Source organism: Homalodisca vitripennis, chromosome 6 (assembly GCF_021130785.1).
Source record: "Homalodisca vitripennis isolate AUS2020 chromosome 6, UT_GWSS_2.1, whole genome shotgun sequence".
In the NCBI taxonomy this organism is placed as follows: Eukaryota; Metazoa; Arthropoda; class Insecta; order Hemiptera; family Cicadellidae; genus Homalodisca; species Homalodisca vitripennis.
The window spans coordinates 89,467,912-89,484,760 of record NC_060212.1 but is presented as its reverse complement, the minus strand read 5'-3'; the positions used below and the strand labels follow the sequence as shown (position 1 = coordinate 89,484,760).

Sequence of the window (16,849 nt, the reverse complement as noted above, 5' to 3'; positions counted from 1 at the left end):
ACTAACAAAACTATAATTTTTAGTCCCAGCTTATCCATATACGTACTACCTAATGTTTCTGGTGCGCATAATTTCGATAAGAGGTGTCTTTTTCTAGATGGCATTACATTGTAAGGTTGGTTATATGCCTATAACTTTTACTAGTATCAACGTAAATATGTTTTGCTCATGTCATTGTTGTTCCATTGAATAGATCTTTAAAATGACGTCACAAGATAGGGGTCTCAATTAGAAAAATAACAAAAACAATATAATAATGGTGTTCGTCTTTAAAAATGAATAGCAGATAATAGTACATAGTTTTATTTTTATAATGGCTAGATTAAAATATGCATACGTGCAAAGAGTTTTCCAATGCGAATTAACTATTATGTGAATTATGAATTCACAATACATTATTGTTACTCTTCGTGGACTATACAGTGAGATGAGCTGAGGGGTGGGGCGCCGCTGCAAGAAGTTAAATCCTAAAGGATTGAATATGGATCCTTCGGAAGTATCCTTAATCAAGGCCTAAATGTGGCCTTGAGTTAAAAAAGTTTGGGAAAGTTTGAGTTAGATGGTTTGCTTCAGTTCCTCAAGGTGAATAATTACAAACGCAAATTAATGTTTTATGGAAAGAACTCAAATGAAAAACATAAATTTCATTGATAATTACCAAATTTAAATTGTCAATTTCAATAGAAACTTCTAAAAGTAATGGTACTTGTAACTTATGTAAATGTACATAATCTGAAACTTATTAGTATATCATGGATAAACCCACCAGGAAAAACAGTTCATATTGTGTTTAATTTGTTTCTAGCTTATAATAGAGGTAGTAGTTTTATTAAACAAAGACTGGTTTTGCATGATCAAATCAATTTATCAGAAGCAATACAAATTTCCCAACACTAAACTCTCGGAGCTTTAATCCCTTCCAACTTTTATTAAAAATTACTTCCTTCTGAGGCAATCCGATTATTATATTCAAAACTGTAATCCATCAAAGGACTTTTATGCGTGCTAGGTTCCGCATCTTTAGATAATTATTAATTCAAATAAAAAATATTTAATAAAAACGTGTATTTATTATTTATACTTTTTGCTTTAGAAATAAATATATACCATATTTTATAAATTCATTTTTTACCTTCAAATAAAAACGTTGTTCAGATATCAGACATAAATAAGTATGCACGGATGTTTATAATTTTACATTTAAAACTCGATTTAAAATGTATTAATAAAAAACATTAAGGTAAACAACCTTAAAAAAATTAAGGGCTTCAGAATAAAACGAGATATCCACAAATACGTTCATACTCATTGATTTTCTCGTATCTTATTTCTAAAACTCTAAAACTATATTAAAATTTTGTCTGTGACCAACAAAGAATCGAATTGAGATGCGATCTCAACCTAAATAATCTCTTTATAAACTCTCACTGTGTCTGGACTCGATTTATTATTTACTGAGTCTGTCTTTGAAAGTATCTAGATCAAATCACTGAATATATATATATATATATATATATATATATATATATATATATATATATATATATATATATATTCTAACCTATAAGTAGCTGCACTGTTGTAGCTTACACTAGAATAACTACTACCTATACAACATATATTGTAATATTGTATGTGTAAATTAAAATAAAACTATGCAACGGAATATGAGTGATGAGAGAGTGTCATCTTCATCGAACTGACTATTACATTTTACCCATTGAAACTTTTCTGCCTCTGATATTTTGAACCAAACTTCAGTATGGTTTTCCCTTCGACCAAGAGGGCCCTATTATCAAGTTTCTAATCTTTAAGACCTTTCTATCAAGAGTATTCACTCAGACACGACACAATTTTAAAGGTCCTGTAGAGTCCTAAATAATTCATTTCTTTTACAGGCAGTCAAAAGTGAATAAACATTGAGGGCTCTCTACCTGAACGTACACGTCAGTATTTTCCTCAGTAAAGATGTTAGGGGATCTTATTTCAGTAGCGTTCCTATTGTATAGGCCTGCAAGATAAGCAAGCTTTTTGTCGCAATACAAACCTCATTCTAGCGAGCTGCTTCAGGACACTCACTTCTTCAATCATTATTTATAGAGACCGATATTCTTTTAGCTTCTTTCTACCTAATATTAAACGCGATCTGCGTAGTAGATTAAGAGAAAGAGTCGGTACAGTTCGCAAGGGACCGAACTGCCAAAAATACATTGAACTGGGCATGATTAAATTTGATCCTGTACTATCGCTCATTGATTAAAAATGTTAAAAATAATTTTATAATACCAAACTCGTAATATTGTTTGCGCTAGAGATTAAGAATGTTTACAGTGAAAGGGAACAATGTACTTGTAGCAATAGTACAATAAGCAGTGATAAATCTGAATCTCCACTGGAGACCGATAAGGGTGGAGCATTCCTTATCATGATAGAGGTATATGATCTAAATAACGACTGTATCTTTTAATCGTTTGTCTTAGTCATAGCGTGTGTGTATTTGCAACTTCTAGCTACCTACTACTATCATAATTTTACTATTTATTTTTCTATTTGAGAAAATTTTATAAACTCTTATATTCGGAGGAATTTGCTTTCTTTGAGTTTTTAAAATTGCAGTTGTAAATCAGCTTTTTTTGTTTCAGTAGTAATTCAAAATACGAATATTAGCTTGTAAAGTCACTAAATATGGCGTCACATAAGTCTTATTTTACGGTAAACATGAAATAGACATAAATATTATACACAGGTAAATTAATTTCTTAATCGTTTGAATTTGCTGTTTTATTTGTAACTCAAAATACCGATTCGCAAAACACTAAATTTGGCGTCCTAAGCTTTATTTTATGATCAATATGAACAAGAAATAGAAATTGTACGTGGTAAACTAATTTGTTTTAATTGTTTACGTTTGCAGTTAATCAGGTTAGACATACCATTATGCAAAGTTTGAACACAAAGTAGCTTTGAAGGGTGAAGGCTCATGACAGTAACATCCTGGTTGCCTCCCATTCTCCTCCACACCACTCGGAGCCTCTAATTGCTCCTATCAGTATGCAAGACGCGGCTCCTATCCTTTAGTTGCTTAGCTCTGATTCGTCCCAGATATTAAATGCATTGTACTCTTGTTACGTGCGTGTAACATTTCAGGTAAGTCTTTGAAATTATACTCCCTCTTTTTATCTGGAGCGTGTAAGCGATATCAGTTTACAAACAGAAACTTCTAAATTATGAATATAGTTGTTATAGTTAAATTTTAGTGGAGGATTGGACTTAACACTTTGTTTCTTCCAACAGATTCATTGCTCAAGCAATCAACTAACCTGGAATCACCTGCAATTTACTTCAGTCCAACTATGGAAAAGCAGATAATTGTCGTAACTTCGTATCATAAGTTTATATCCATATACATAGATGTGTGTTTTAGAAGAATATAGAAACATTAAAGGCCGCTTTTCTCTTAATTATTTAAAACTGTCTAAAAACCTTTTTTTCAGATTTGGATTATTCTTCGAATTGGTAAATTTTAACAAAGAAATGTGGCTATGAGAATGTCTTAAAACAAATAATACTTGTTGTATTTTTCAAATTTTTTATATAAATATTAAATTGTAAAAGATTTATTTGTTAAACTTACAGTTTTCAAAAAAATTTGCTAAATTTTAAAAATTACGATCTTTAGAGACTTTTATTAAACGTATATAAATACTATCAAAATACTGAGATTTTCTGAAACATTAAATAAATATTTACAAAAAAGTTAAGTACATGGACATTTTTAACAATTAATAATTGCCAAACATCAGTTATTTAATACAAAAGGTTATGCTTTCTGATTTTAAGGTTCATATAAAATTAGAAACCATTGAAATGCCATAACATACCAAGACCATGAAATTGCAATAGATATAAGGTATGGTAACAGAGATACACATTGAGGTCATTGTCCATTGTCTCTAACTTCTTTACCACTCCACTAGCTTTAAACATTTCAGTAGCAAATGTTTAATAGCTTCTTCGAAACTACTCAGCACAGTTCTCCAAGGACATTTAAGGTATCTTATTGCTTTTTACTAGAAAACTGTTGGTTTCCGATTACAGTAATCTGATCTACTAGCCTTTTACTTTAAAAATTATCTGGCCATGCTTGTTTTTTATGAAGAGGTTCCAAAACCCTTTATAAACTACACATTAATGTGACCAAATCCTATAACACTTTAGGAATACTCAAGATTTGTTAACAAATATGGTACACATATACACATTTTAATTTAAATAACAAGCTGGTTTACTTTTACTGCTTTATAAATTTGAAGGGCAGATAGTCTTATTTTTTTTCTACCTGAATTTATTAAATACGTTTACGTTTGATTTATTTCTCTAGACAAATAAACAATAAACTATTTAATATTCATTAAATTTTGTCCATATTAAAAAAATTGCAAAAATATATTTAAATAATGTGAAAATTACACCTTCACTCATGCGTGTCAAAGATACAAAAATTTTGTAAATTTGCTGTAACTTAGTTATTTTTGTATATGAAGGAAATATTAAGGATGAAAATTAAATAAATACAGTTATTTTGTTTTGCAATTACTTAAAACATCTAATAGATTAGGTTGTAAAATAATAACGTAATTTATGATACATTTCTAAAAAAACACTACTAATTAAATAATCTAGAACTATCTAATAATATTTTCAGGATAATTAATGTGTAGCAAATTTAATATTAGATGAATAAATCATGTTTTTGTTTCCTGTTTTTTGATAAAATAGCACTGTTTCAAAACTGGCAAAGAAATAAGCTTAGCACTCTCTATCCTAACTAAGATGGCTTAGGTTTATTAACTACAGAATCTAAAGCTGTTTGCAAGAAATATATAAGTGAAAGCCAGAAGCACAACTCTTGAAATTTATTGTAGTATAAAATGTTCTTTAAATATTACAATACCGTATTAATTACATACAAAATTGTAATGTACTGTATTCTATTAACTAATATAGGTATGTTTAAAATTTAAGGCTAAGTTATAAAATTTAAAACTTTTTTTACATAAAATGCTCAGTTAACCATTTTATTTAAAAAGTAAATTAGTTGTTTGCTATGTGTCATCCAGAAAATTACTATGATATTAAAAAATATTGAAAATTATGACGGAAATAGATTTTTCATCCATTGACTCTCGTCACACTGGCGTGGCGTGACAATAAGAGAGTAAATATTAAGTTTCAAGGTCTGCAATCTGATCTCTTCCTCGGGTGAACCAGATTGCAGATCTCAAAACATAGTGTTACTGATTCTTTGTATCACTGAACAACGGCAAATGCCTAAAAATCATGTTTTTCTTTACTCGCCTTCTATCATCAAAAACATATTTCTATCAAGTTGATAATATAGTAGCATGCATTTTTGGAATTCAGATTGAGTACAGTCACTGTTTATGATAAAATGAATGATTTACTTTCCAGCTCAATTGACAAGCTTGCTGCTCAAAGTTGCAGAAGTCTAAACAACAATTCCAGCCAACCTAGATGTTCCTTTTAAAAGGACATCTCGCTTTTTAATTCACATCTAATAGAATTAATTTAAGAACAGGCATCTGGGCAACTAAACAGACGTCAAGTAGCAAGTTTATCTCCTTCATGCTCCGTATTATGATCTAGTTAATGAAAATGCTGGGAAAGGTTTATTTTAGAGGAAATATATTCCAGCAAGGCTTTCAACTTCCTTCTATTCTTTACATAACCCTCTAAAGATCCAGACACAGATGGTACATCATGGCCACGGTACATCATGGCTTTACTTGACCACATTACATCTTTGATGGTCTAATAAAAAAGTGTATTTTAGACGAAGGAGGATTTGAAAAGATAATATTTTTGCAAAAACATTTGATAAAGTTAAAGAAAACGAAAAATCAGAAATGTTGAGGCTTGCACATCTGATCTTTCACTAGTATTGTGTTTTGAAACCTAAGTGCAAAATTGAATTGAACATCTAAAAATGTAGTTTTTCTACTTATTCGTCACACACGATTGCAAATGCCTGTTATATGCAATCTTACATGTAAAAATGCTTAAGGAAAATGGTTCAGCCTTGACCATAGTGCCAGTAATTAATTACTGACAGTCTTTTACTCTTTCAAGACAAAATATCTTTCATGTATTGTAAACGACTATTGGTGTTTTCTTCTCATGCCCATCCCTTGTATTCTTTTTTCAGAAATTCTTCAAAAGCACCAGGGGTTGCAATGGACTGAAAATCCCAACTTATAATTTTCTAGAACAAAATATCCCTGGTGTTCCAACAATGCTGTGTGCATGTGGACCAGAAATGGCATAAATGAGGGTCTAACCAACGGATATGGTACCATTGTTAATCAGAGGTATACAAATTATTAAAGTTTGCAATAGAAGATATAATTTTGAAACACAAAATAACGCATACTCCAACATAAACAACTTGCTACTAGGTTGCAGTCAAAAATGAAACCAGAATTTAAAAATTAAAAATCAACTTTATTTAACAACATAATGCACATTATTGTAAATACAAATACGAGTTGGAATGAGAAACCACATAGTAATCTGGTAAACAACACTTATCATGGATTCATCAGTGCCAACTCTGTGTCACATTGGATACTGAACTAAACACTCACATCAGGTCGGTAGAAAACAGAGCAAGAACTACCTACTGTACAAATAAACACAGAAGTCCAATCTGAACAGCCTTCTCTCAATTATTGTTCAATTCGAAGATATAACAAAGTTTTAAAAATAGAGTTAACAATTAACATCAGAAACATTTTATTAAACTTAGAAACATTATTAGTTTATTACAATAGTACAATTTGGAAATTACATAACTGTATATGTAAAAATGGATATAAGATGAGAAACACAATAATAACTAACATATAATATTGATACATAATGCCAGTCTTATATTATACATGGTAGATACTGAAAACCTTGCTTATCCCCAAATCGTGAAAAACCTAATTTGTGTTCTTTTTAGAATATAAAAATGTCTATAATGTACAATATTATGATACAAATAAAATTACATTTTTACAGGAAGCTTATAAATAAGATTGTTTTCTGTGGAAAATAAAGAACAACTATTAAACGAACATACTCATAGTTAACTAAACAAAATTAATTTTCTTATTAGACACATCACTGAACAAATGTAACTAATAAACAAACTAAAGTTTTTTGGTAAAATGACGAAATATATTTCTTTATGAAAAATACTATTACATAGGCCGTCCACCTAACAGTGAGCATCCATCTATATTACCGCAATATTTACATAAGTACACAATTCTGGAGGGTGGAACGCAACGGAAGAAAAGCTGACAAACGACTGTACAAATTGATAACCGAAAACCACAGAACTCCAGAACTGGTTCATTGTGCCTTTGAGGCCGAGGACGTATTGATGTCTACAATAAGAAATGAGATCAAAACATTTATTAAACATGGATCACAACGTGATTGAGAATACATAAGTCTCTTGCTTATTGTTCTGAGATGAATACATGAAAATATCATTCGAAACCCTTGGAAGTGACAAGCGTTTGGCACAGAACGCAGTTAGACCTCTATAGCAGTCAAGTGCGCAGACTTGATTATCATTAATATCACTAAGGTATAAAATAAATGCTCTTCTTCGTACCTAACATTATATTACCAGCCAAACATAAATAATTAAATGTAGGTTTTATAACCTACTATCCTATGAATAAAATCAATTCTGTTTATTTTAAACCAAAAACACGTTTCTAATATAAAAATTACAATGAAGTAACATTAGTTTAAGTACTATTTACTTACAATACGAAAAGAAATACTTGGAATTATCGTGTAGTTATTGCCACAAGAAGTTGAATAATTGAGACAGGTATACATGAAGCATTCTCACTTAAAACACAAAAAAGTAAAATATTATCCTGTGCTAAAGATTACCTACGAACATCTTGGTACACCAAGCAGGCAGTTGGAATATCAAAAAACACATAAATACATGATTTTAAAAAATGGAAAAGGCCTAAGGCCTAAGTTTTACTTTAGGACTAACTGACAGCCAAGGAATCACGTCCAATACTTAAAAGTATAAAATAAGGAATATAAAAAATACACACTTTGGTTACATTACAAAAGGTATTTACACAACTAATGGAATGAAATTTTCATGTATTGCAGATAAACGAGATAAATTTGGAATATCCTTAACAATAGATTGTAATTGAATTGTATAAAAATGGGATTGAGCTGTTTTATCGAGTCTATGTACACTACTTTGGTACGATTCTTGTCGACTAGTCATTGTTCCTCCTATATCACTTCACTCAGTAGAAAATATATTTTGGCGAAACCCTTACAACAATAACCACAAGACTGTGGTAACAATCAGGCTCTGTCGAGTCCACAACACAGAACTAGACACCGACAACACTGCACTTCGATAGTTTCTGGAAGACGAATCTGCTCTGTTTAACGGATTATATCATTTAACTGTCAAAGGCTTGAACGGAGAAAACAAGAATATATGTTCTGTTATAGAGAGGGAGTGTGTGATATGTACATGGTATAGTAAATGAAAGAAAAAAAAGGTTTAGGGTTTTCGAATTTGATGTTCTTTGAGAAGCCATCACAGTGGGCTGTAACGAAAACACTGCCTACTATAAAAGGCTGACGGAACCGATATTTGGCACAAGTTAGAGGAGCACATCGGAAAGCGGGGGTGTATCTCGGGCAGATTCTGCGGACTCTCAGTATTGTCGATGTCAACGAACAGTGGTCATGTGTCACACGAGGTGTCCCTCGGTCTCGATGGAGTTGGCATAGCTGAAGGTTGAGAGGAGGGGTGGGGGTGCACTGAGCACCGTGACGTCAGGTGGGGGCACAGGGCCCCGCAGTGGAGGTTGGGCGAACTGCACTGGAGGGGGGTAAGCCACGTAGCGGGGGTCCGGCGAGACATTGTAATATGAGCCATCCATGGCTTGCCCACCTGTAAAATATTACAACATTGTTAAAAAATATTAAATGTTAATTGGAAACAACAAGAAAAAGAACCAAGAGCAATGTGAAGTTAAAAATTATTAAAATGAAAGAAAGTTACACAAAGAAACAACTTAATAATATTAACATTCTGTCAAAATAATATAATTGACCTTTATCATAGCCTAGAGGTAAACCTGTGGCTCTCTAACCAGTGTTTAAATTTCTAGGAATACAGAGTATATTATGAAAGTAGTGCTGATTTTATTGTGATGCAACTATTTATTGCAGTTAGCTTGGATAGTCGGATAATGTGATGAGGGTTCTACTGTTCCAAATGCGCCCAGTCTAAGTTCGCTCCAAACCGTAAGAGTGGCAGGACGTGTCTTTGCATGAAGTCTGTTTTTTTGTTGTGTCATGGTGTGATAAAGTGCTCGCTGGAACTGCAGTACACAATTTAGTTTTATGTGCAGTTTGAGATGAGTGCAATGGAAACTTATCAAGTGCTTTAAGAGGCCCTTGAGTAAGAATGCATTTTGAGATCTCAATGCGGTATATGTGGCACACAAAATCTTTTCCCAAGCCCCAAAAGTTCGCGCAGGAGCAAATATTGCATGAAAACAATGCTGATTTTATTTTTTAACATCCGAGGAACCATCAATTTTGAGTTTGTACTGCAAGAACAGCCTTTTATGTGTACGTGTTCAATGTGAGCCTGAAATGCCGAGTCACGCAGGTCAGGCTTCAAATTGAAAATGTCTTCAAGCTCCAACATAACAATGACTCCCAGCCATATGGCCTTTTTAACCCACTACCTGAACCAGAACAAGACCCTTGTGGTATCTCAAACTCTTTAGTCCTGACTTGGGTCAGTATTAATTTTTTTCTTCTTTGGTATCTACAAAACATTGCAAAAACTTAGACTGTTCTCCTTAAAAAATTGTAATGGAATAAAATTTCATTAGTATAAAAAAATTCCCTGAACAAAAAAAGCCTATATAAATAAAAGACATATGACTGAAACTATATTTTGTTTATTTATTAATTTTTTATTATAAATTATCCATTTATATTATAAGATACCAACTCTGACATTATTTACTTGTGTTCTTATCTAGTAATGCATTTTTAAAGGGCTGTTGAAACGGGTTTCTTAAAAATTAGTAAAACAAGGTAGTATGAAGGAACTGATCATTACAATAAAAGACTAAGTCATGATAAATTTGAACAAAAATATTATTATTTTAAGCAACCCGCACTTCAAAATACATTTTTTTTGCAATAGTTAATTTCTTTAAAAACTGAATTAGAAAACCATACTTTTCACATTTATAATTTACATACTACAGAGCTTAACTATGTAGTACAGTTACTATTAAACAAATATATTAAATCATACATGCTCGGAAACATTGTCAAAAAAGTACGACATAAATGTTTTTATATGTTGTTAATAATAATGGAATTCTACATAAATTGTTTCAATAAGATTTATAAAGCTGGAACATATCTACATATTACATTTGCTCTAAAATCATAATTTAAATAATTACTGAAAAAATTATTTAAATTCCTTTAAGTATCACTGGTTGCTTTTTCTCAGTTTTACTAATATTAATAATAATTTTATGTTTTTAAATTTTTATTAACTTTAAAAAGCAGAAAAACATATTTTAAAACTGGGCTTAATGAAAACTAATTGAAACACTGATGAACTAACTGCAATGCGTAATGTATAATTGCCTTATTAGTATCGATCGCAATATTCACCCCCGTCGAGAACCAAGCATGAGCTTGAGCTACGTAGCATGTGAGCTCTCACCCAGTGTAATGCTCTTAAGTCAATTAATCCATTGTGTAATTGCTTGGCTCAGTAGCCTTGCCCCAGGGATGCTACAACCTCTACACATTCAATCCTCTGGTAATTGCAGAGGCACTGTTATACTCTCAATACATTATTGCTGATGAACCCCATCATACGCTGCGCAAAAAGTAAGATATTTGCCTACTGGCTGTAACTATATTTAATAACATACAATAATTTAATATTGAGTTATATTGCATAATGTTATATAAATTCACTTTCATACTTTAATACAATTTTACAAATAAAAATTCTTTTACTATTAAAATTTTTACATACCTACAAATGTCAACACTTACTCAAATAAATTACAGTATAGTTGGACAGTAGTTTAACTGAACTTTTCTATACATAACCTCAATAGTTTTTAAAATACTTAAAACTAAATGTTACTGCATATAAAAAGTGATTTAGTTTTTTTTTTCTTTTATTTTAACTCCGATATTCGTAAGAATGTCAACATTAATTTCATATAAATATGTTGGTTGTATAGGAATCTGTCTATACACACACACACACACTGATACTAATTTACAAAAAAATCAGTTTTCCAATACCTATGAAGGCTTTACGAAGGCGGTCATACAAGTTTTGAGTAGTAAACCGTAATATATAGCAACAATACAAATAAAAACAATAACTGCCATAAACCTTAATTGATTCCGACCAATTCTGGCACAATTGCATTCAATAAGCCCTGACCTAGTTTGTTAGCCATCTCTGTTCAATTAAAAGTTTCAGTATGGTGGCCATTTGTAATAATTTGTGGAAAATGTTTTTACTATACAATATCGACTGTCCAACTAAATTATTTAGTCCAACTAAGACTTTTAAAAATACATGTTTTTATTTGGATAGTTTACAACCCTAATAGAGAAAAAACAAAGTGTGTCAAAAACAAAAATATTTAAAAATCACTGCGTAAGCCTTTGTAATTGAGATATCTTTGAAATGTTTAGAGAAGGTGAAATTTAAATTTCTTAATAATATTTTTAAATTATGTACTAGGCAATACAATCTTTTCATATTAACAACTTATAAAAACATAATCTAATAAAACTGCTAATAACTCACCAATATAATACTTGGAAATGATAAAAGCAACGAAAATCTACTTTTTCCATCTGTGGAGACAGGAATTTTTTTTTTACTTTCATTAGGTAATAAAATATATAAAATAATTTAGAGGCTTAAATATTTTATGAATTAATCAGTGATAATTTTTATCACGAATTTAATATAAAGGTTGTGCACGGATATCACAACAACAAGACTAACCATTATGTGCATAGGTGTTACGATGCAGTCCAATGGTCTCTGCCTCTTTGATCTGGTGCTGGAGCTCATATCCCGGATATTGAAACGGATATTCGATCTGCTCAATCAAGTAGGTACTAGCGGCGGCCTTCCTGGCATCCTCCTACAACATCAATCCCAGTTCAACGTCAGAACACTACAAGGTTGTACAGTACCACAGGAGAATATATTCAACAATGCTAGTTTTGGTGAATGTTGAAAAGGGAAAGGAACGAAGTTTAAAAACATCAAACATACATTTTTCACACACCATATTTTTAGTTAAACATATTTACAATCATATATCAGACATAAATTAAAGTTCAGTCATTAACCAACATGATATGGGTTGACTTGTTACCTTGTCTCTTATATAAAAAAATTAAGTTATATTCTTATACTACTTGAGCTGGCTCCCAGACTAATATTTCTTTGAGTATCTTTGAGCTGTCTTTCTTTCACAATAACTAAAAATTGTTAACACATAGTTTGAAAATTGAACATTGTAGCTTGATGAAGAATACTTTACTGGTACATACAGTGCATAACCAAACAGCCTTACTAAATACAGTTATGATGAGAAAATACGATAAAGCCACGTTATGTAACTTTAAACAAAGCTTTCAGCAATAAATAATGTGGCTAATATAAAAAACCAAATTATGTTTGGTTAAATTTGAGTTTGGCCAGGAGCCTGCAAATGACAACATGAGTAAAGATACTGAATGACTTAAAGTACACAGCTGATAAGTGAATTAACAAATAATTGTGACAAAAGAAATACTCCATTATTCAAAACTGTTTTTGAACACTATTTCAAAAACAAACTCATAATACTTTTATTATTTTCAGGATTTTTTGGATTTTTTGGATTTTTTGCAAAGTACAAACATAAAATGTTGCATAGATCTATAATTCAAACTCCATTAGGTCTCAGTCAATAAGCAATCACTGCATAGCATTACGAATAGATCTCACTTCCTCTGCCAGTCAGTACACACATTTGCATGGAAAGGATGTAAAAAATACCCTCCATTTCTTTCATTAGTAAAGTAAATTCTAAGTTGCAGTTCACCACAAGAACCTCTATATGTAACATTACAAAAGTCCTTCCAAAAAATGTCTCTTAGCTAATCAAATAAATTTTCTACTGAAGTATGCTTTTGAGCTCTGACATCCTAGATTTTACAAACTTATTCTACTTGACCCAGCTGGAAAACTTACCGTGTACTCTGGATTGCTGTCGGAGTAGCTCTCGCTCTTCTCGCTAACAGAGCTGAGAGTCTCGCCAGTCACAGTCTCGTTGTAGCTGCTAGGAGCGTACATCTCTATGGTGGCGGATTTGCTGCTGCTCTGTTCGCTCACTCCTGACAAAACATAACAGTGATGTCAGCAAATCAGTGAGTCTTCAACGAAAGTTGCAATCCCTAAAGTTTTAGGATTTTTATAACTATAATTTCTATTCAGTATTAAACTTGTTCAATTTTTATTGTGTTAAATTTTTATTATAATGTTTTATTATTATTATTTTATAATCATTATTATTAAATTAAATTTTTTCATTCAAAATCTGATTTAAAGAGGATAGAAAAAAAGGTCTTTTGAGTTATAGAAAATTTAACTTTCACTATTTACAGCTGTAACTGCAATAACGATTGCCATTTTACCACTAATCTAAGAGCTTCACAAATTATTCCCAAATTTTTAAGTTTCCACACTTATCCATGGGAAAATGTACTGTGAAAGATCAGCAGTCCTCAAAGTAACTCAAAAGGGATTTTCAAATCTGACTTTCAGACAAATTTATTCGCATCAGCAAAACAAGGAAAGAAAACATTGTTTCCCTTCCCCCACATCACTGAAGGACAAAACTGCTTTATTATTCGGTTTGACTCTACAGTCCCATTTTTATGTTTTCCTGAACTATAATTGGGTTCTATTGAGAAAAACATCTAAATTCTTCTGATTAAAGGTACTAATTCTAAATGGTAAGGTCAGTAGGTCATTATTGTACAGTAGGGATATTTACTTATTTTTTAATATAAGAAAATTTAATTACCTCTTTCAGTGAGGATCAAAGACTTGTATGGAATCCAAAGAAAAAATATGAGTTTATTCAAGACCATATTGTTGCATTGGTTTACATACAAACTGAATAATGTAAATAAATTAACCAAATTTCATGTTTAACAACATTTCAGTTATAAGAACATTCAATTAAAACATATTTATGGAGTGAATAATAATATTTCATTTAGCGAAATAAGTCTTAAAACCACAATACAAATTAATTTATGCTTCACAATACAAAGCACAATAACTAGATTTTACTATATAAGCAGTGCTGAAGTTAGCTACGAGAGAAACCCAACTGAATTATTAACAGTGGGATTACCTGGGGAGAAAATGAATGTAAGGAAGAGCAAGGGCATTGTGTGTAGGTGCTCAGACTGGCAAAAGGGCATCAGCAATGCTGAGGGACATTAATAAACAATGTCAGAATGTGTGGCTGATGTGGTTTTCACTGGAAGGCTCACTTCTTGATTAACAATTCAGGAGCAATCCTTTGGGAGTTACAGTTCGGACTTGGGCATTACTGCAGATCTAATGTGGTCTAACCCATTATGCGGTAATAATTACTGGTATGTTGGTAGTGTATTATGGTAATGGTTTTGGCTCATAATTTATTTAAGTCTTTCAAATTCAACACTACTAGGTGTGATACACATAATATGGTTAAAGTAGAAATTTTGTTCTAAAATTAGATTAACTATTATGAGAGGAATCTTATATACTGTGATAAAAATAATTATATAATGAAGAAATCAATACTAATCCAATAGATATATCTTTCAAGCTTTTTTAAATGTAGTGTGCTATTTTGTTTTAATGAAGAACTATAAAATTAGCTACAATTTTATACTAAGATTCGGCCTTTTTAACTCAAATTAGGACAAAAATGTATTATTTTTATTACACTTTACCAATACTAAATGGACATACAGAATTTAAATATACTTATTTATGAAAATTACTGGTAATTCAATACAATTTTGAGCATGCAGATGAGAACTGTCTTTTAGCACCTCATACTCTATTTCTTTCTTCAAAAATTAAAGGCTTTAAATAATGTTAAATGGATTTAAAATAATTGGTTAATTTTAATAAATTAATACAAATATTAATTATATGTCTCACAATTTGTTTAGAAAAACATTAACTTAATACAAATACCTATCTCAAATCTAAACTCATTTATATTTTTATACTTTTACGGTGTAACTTAATCATTGAAACATAATTTGAAAATTAAACTCATGGTTTTGGAAATTAAACAGTTTTTTTATGCTTGAAATAATTATGTACGATGTTTCCATTTCCTCGAACATATAAGTAATAATGGTGATTTTAGGGAAAGTTTCAAGAATCCACCTGAAGACTCGATGCCAGAGCGGCGCCTCCGTTTCCTGTAGACGAAGCAGGCGACAAGTGCGATGTTGAGGAGCAGTAGGACTGCCCCGGTTGCAGCCAGAGCCAGGGTCAACACCAGGGGAAGGTCAGAGGTCAGCACGGCCTCAGGCAGATCTAGAGACACAAGGTAGAATGTGAGGGTGTCTCACCTGTTATGCGTTTGTTGGCACGACGGTGCAGACAGCATGCCACGAGTAGTACGTTGATCAGTAGCAGGGTTGCCCCCAACACTGCCCCCACCACCAGCACCAGGCTGCCCCCACTGGAACCCGCCTGCTCCTTGCCCCTTGACGCCACAGACAACGGAGCCACACCTACACCACCCACCGGTTAGTAGCAGTTAGTAAGCCCACACAAGCCACATCTTACACGGAATTTAGTGAATTCACTTTATACAAATTTGGTTGGATCAAATTATTTATTTGTAAAGATATATTATGTATTTTTTATAATATGTAATAAAACCCATTTTAAAGGATTTGGTTCAATCATTAATTGGAATAAATTTTAAATAATTGCCAACACATATGGATAAACTAATTTTTATTTGTATTTTTATTGGTCAAATTATTTGTCGGTAAATAAAGATTATGTATTTTTATAAATACAACATATTTTAAAAGATTTTGTAAAATTAATATATTGTAATACATTTTAAATAATTGACAACAGGTTTGGATAAACTAATTTACATTTATCTTTTTATTAAATTATTGATTTGTCCAATTATTTTTAATAATCAACAGCAAGTTTTGGGAGAACTAATTTTAATCTATAATTAACTTTTTTAAATCCTTCATGATTTAAGGCATATATTATTTAACCCTTCATTTATTGTGATAAGTTAATCAACTGACAAATTAAATGAATTAAACTATTAAAGTACTTATACTGAAGGAAAATTTAAACAATTCCACAAAATATTCAGTATTTAAATTGTTTATAATTTGGTTTATTTATTATTATTTATTTATTATTTTAATTATAAATTTGAAAGTAATAAATCACAGGCTTTCATTTTAAATACATTTTTTAATCATAGTTTAATTTTCAAAAATAAAATATTATAATGATTATAGTTTATTGTGTCAGGAATTTGTTAAAAGTAGTATAGGATCCTAATTACATAAAATATTTTACTAAGAAAATATTAGAAAGATTCCAATTTTAAGTATTTATGAAAGTTTAATATGAATAAATATATAC

The 16,849-nt window shown here is 31.0% G+C and overlaps 1 protein-coding gene across 2 annotated transcripts in view; it reads right to left on the bottom strand.

The window, feature by feature from the left end:
- Positions 1-6,501: 6,501 nt before the first annotated feature.
- LOC124364541 (nephrin) overlaps positions 6,502-16,849 on the bottom strand; it is a 436,564-nt gene continuing 426,216 nt past the window's right edge. The window contains exons 16-19 of one of the 2 annotated variants that reach the window (XM_046820100.1): positions 15,793-15,957; positions 13,397-13,539; positions 12,155-12,296; positions 6,502-9,022 (exon numbers count right to left, since the gene is read on the bottom strand). In XM_046820100.1, coding sequence (XP_046676056.1) covers positions 8,820-9,022; positions 12,155-12,296; positions 13,397-13,539; positions 15,793-15,957 — 653 coding nt within the window. In that variant the 3' untranslated portion in view covers positions 6,502-8,819. Of the gene's footprint in view, positions 9,023-12,154; positions 12,297-13,396; positions 13,540-15,604; positions 15,758-15,792; positions 15,958-16,849 lie in introns of both variants that reach the window. The other variant, XM_046820101.1, reaches the window with a different exon arrangement.